Source organism: Arachis hypogaea, chromosome 15 (assembly GCF_003086295.3).
Source record: "Arachis hypogaea cultivar Tifrunner chromosome 15, arahy.Tifrunner.gnm2.J5K5, whole genome shotgun sequence".
In the NCBI taxonomy this organism is placed as follows: Eukaryota; Viridiplantae; Streptophyta; class Magnoliopsida; order Fabales; family Fabaceae; genus Arachis; species Arachis hypogaea.
Genome location: NC_092050.1, coordinates 147,350,276 through 147,353,985, shown reverse-complemented (window position 1 = coordinate 147,353,985; position 3,710 = coordinate 147,350,276). Strand labels below are relative to the sequence as shown.

The 3,710-nt window shown below is 34.4% G+C and overlaps 1 protein-coding gene across 1 annotated transcript; it reads right to left on the bottom strand.

Annotated features, from left to right (window-relative positions):
* Nucleotides 1-1,328: 1,328 nt before the first annotated feature.
* Nucleotides 1,329-3,508, bottom strand: LOC112751181 (multiprotein-bridging factor 1c). The gene has a single exon (XM_025800240.3). It carries the CDS (start codon nucleotides 2,200-2,202, stop codon nucleotides 1,549-1,551), a length of 654 nt encoding a protein of 217 aa, XP_025656025.2. The 5' UTR covers nucleotides 2,203-3,508; the 3' UTR covers nucleotides 1,329-1,548.
* Nucleotides 3,509-3,710: the final 202 nt, after the last annotated feature.

The window sequence follows — 3,710 nt, the reverse complement described above, 5'->3', positions numbered from 1 at the left end:
GAATTTGAGGTTCGTATTATGGAGCCAGATAAGTCTGGTGGCCCTTGGCAAACAAAGGCAACAATTCCTATGCAAACTTCTGAAAATGCCTGTGAGAATGGTTACACTGCTGGTAATTGTATTTTCCTTCTGAGTGCTGAATATGATAACAGAATAGATAATGTTTTTAGCTGCTTGGCCTCACTAATTCTATTTTGTGATTTGTCTTTTTTCGTAGAATACATCCTCTAAAGAAAATGAAACACTTTTGGCTGTTGGCACTGCTTATGTGCAAGGAGAAGACGTATCCTGCTGTTCTCTTTAGGAAAAAATACCGATAATCCTCAAACGCTGGCATCTTCGGGGTTGCTTTCTCAAAATTTGGCTGAATTTTTGTCACTTGGCTAAACTTTGAGTGATGCCTTTTTTTGGTTCATTCTCACAGGTTTCAGAGGTGTACACAAAGGAATGAAAAGGAGCTATATCTGCCTTGGCCTCTCTTCAGGGCCATCTGTTGATAGCATCTGGTCCAAAAATTATTTTGTCCAAAAATTATTTTGTACAAGTGGACTGGCACTCAGTTGAATGGGATTGCGTTTTTTTATGCACCACCATTACATGTTGTGAGCTTAAACAATAGCAACCAAGTTTATATATAGTAGTCAATGGGAAAATGGGATGCAAAGTTTATTTATTTGCATCTGTATTTAATATTTACACAAGTTTTACTAAATGGAAAATTAAAAGAATTTTGAAATCATCTGCTTCCCTGTAATTTTCTGAGTGAAATAAGCTTTGAATGCTTATCTTAAATATATTGAACAAGTGCCAGAGAAGTGAAAAGAAAAAAAGAAAATGAGAATCAGATAAATGGATGTTATTAGAATTAATTTCTTCTTCCTCTTTTAGGTAATATCTGTTAACATTTTCTCAGGTAAAAAAACTTCATCCATAAAAGTATATACTTCCTTAGTTGGAAAGAGCAGGGTGCTCAACTTAGCTTATTGACCAAAGATTTCGGTAATCTTGATTGCTTTGCAACGGAATTTCTGATTGATGGTAGTGCTCTGAATCTCATGGTTTCAGATGATCAAAAGAACATCCAGGTTGGTCTCAAGGCTATATGCTACTGTGTTTTGTTTTATTTGTTTTTATGGGCATTTACGGCTTTTTTTTTTTTTTTCATATTGTAACTTGGGAAAAGCATTTCCATCTTTGGTCTCGTGGTGTCTCACTAAATACATGTCTTCATTAATTCAACTGTTAGTACAATTATAGTAGTTTATAACAATGTTATTCTTAGGAAAACAAACAATTTAGTTAATGAAATTTTCATATACAAATTAATGTAATCTCCAAATTTTAAAATCGAATAAGTCATAATAACATTAATCTACAGCGAGATCTCATTACACTATCAAACTTTTGTTAACACTCTCCCTAAAATCACACACTTTAACGTTCCCTTCCATCATATCAGATATTAAACAACAGACCCTGATCCAGAACAGAACAGAACACAACACAACACCACAACACAAAGCACTCTTATTAAAGGAAAATCTTCTTTCATTTTCCGATTTTGCCCCTGAGCTTGACACCAAGAACTCTCTCCATCTTAGCGAGCACAGCCTGGTTGGGCTGGGCTTTGCCGTTCTCGTACTCCTGCACCACCTGCGGCCTCTCGTTGATCTGCTTCGCCAGCTCTGCCTGGCTCATCTTCTTATCCAGACGGGCCTTCTGTATGGCTTGCCTCACCTCCACCGCCACCCGCTCCAGCGCCGCGGGCTCCGTCCCTTCCTCCAGCTTCCTCGCATTGATCCCAGGCCCGGGCTTCCTGTTAGACCCCCCGTCAAACTTCTTGATGGTCTGCACCTCGGCGCCCGACCTCAGGGCCTGGTTCACGGCCTTGGGATTACGAAGGTCCTGGGCCTTGGGCCTGGACTTGTGCAGAACCACAGGCTCCCAGTCTTGCGTTATGGTCCCCGTCGATCGAGTCGGCATCGTTGCAAAACACGAGGTAAGTTTTGAAGAAAAACGAAAGGATGAATTGAATGAAGAAAACCGGTTGTGAGTGAAGAAGAAAAATTGAAAACTGAAAAGAATGGTAGAGAGATGGTGATATATATTCGAGGCTTGGTGAAATGAGTGTCTCTGGAACGTTCTTTGTGTGATTTGGGTGCCGTTTGTGTGGTTTCTCCAGAAGGTTCGACCTATATCCATTATTATCCAATTCGTTGCTTTGTGGCGTTTTCAAATGCCGTGGATATTTTCTTTCTTTCTTGTTCATCAAGGCAAGTCGAATATATACTCTTTTTTTTTCCCCTTATTTGGAGGTTGATTATAGATCATGAACTTCATTATCAGGGAAAGCAAAGTTAGCAAACAATGGGACGATGGACGAAGGTTAAAAAAGTATTTATATTCTTAAAATTTATTATTAAAAAATAATTGTGTTTGAATAAAAAATATAAGAAGTATTTTTAAGCAAATAATTTATTAAATTTTCTTACAAAATTTTGGTTTTTAAAAAGTGTGAAAATACTTAATCAATTAAAAGTAGATTAAAGGATGGATCCCACTATGGAGACAATGGACTATTTGTACAATGTGTACAATGGGTTAGTGAGTTACAAAATGAACCCCCATACTATCTAGAATAACCATCCGAGTACTAGCGATAATAAACATCTCCCCAAAACCTTAAACTGCGGATCTAGCACTCTAATACCATGTCATGATACCACTCATCTCAAAAACTTCAACTGATGAGAAAAAGTAACACTAATGATTATATCTCTAATACTCTCTAAACCTCCATTATACACATTATATAAAAATTTCGTTGACTCCTTATACTTTCTCTTAAAGAATTATTTTAGTTTTGGATCGAATTTTACTTGGAATACTGTCCATTGAAATATTTTATTTTTATTTGGAATGACTTTAATTTGATATAATGTTGTTCGTTCTATTAAATTTAAAAGATATTTAATATTCTTAGTAACATACATAATAATTACGAAATTAGTTAAATAAATATTATTAATTTATTTTTTCGGTTCTCATATCGTGACTTTATATTGGTCTTCTTCTTAATTTATTTGTTAGTCGAAATAATTATTTTCGAAAGATTAAGTCGATTCGAAAAGTTGGTAAAGTGTTGAGATGGAAGCAGGGATTAAAAGAGATACATGTGCAAATTATTAGGTGAAAATTATTTGGCACAGATTCAATTTCGATACTTTGATAAATCGAGCAGTTACTCAAATGGAGAATCGAGCAGTTATACGAATGGAGGCAAATGGAGGCAGGGACAGATGTACATGTTTTATTGCGGGGGCAAGCGCCCCCACTACAATTTGAAATTTTTTTGAGTAGTATATGATAATAATATTTATTTGTCCTACTAAATTATTGAATTTGTCCACACAGCAATATTTTATTTAATTTTTGGTACTTCATAGCCAATTTAAAAATATCATATTAGATATTATTAGAATGATAAATTCACAATTTAAATGAAATTTATTTTTTTTCTTAGAAATCGCCTCGAAAGAGTATTATTTATCTTTTTTTATATTAGTTTTAATTTTTTCCCGTAACAACTACATAACATAAATGTGTAGCATTATTCTATATAAAAAGAGAGATATTTCGATTGTATTGTTAAAAAAAGTTACTTAATTTTTTTAAAATATGAAATCTAAATAATAAAATTTTAAATTATA

Bases quoted from the DNA above. Each gene is read 5' to 3' on its own strand.
- LOC112751181 (XM_025800240.3), bottom strand. From the start codon at position 2,202: ATGGATATAGGTCGAACCTTCTGGAGAAACCACACAAACGGCACCCAA.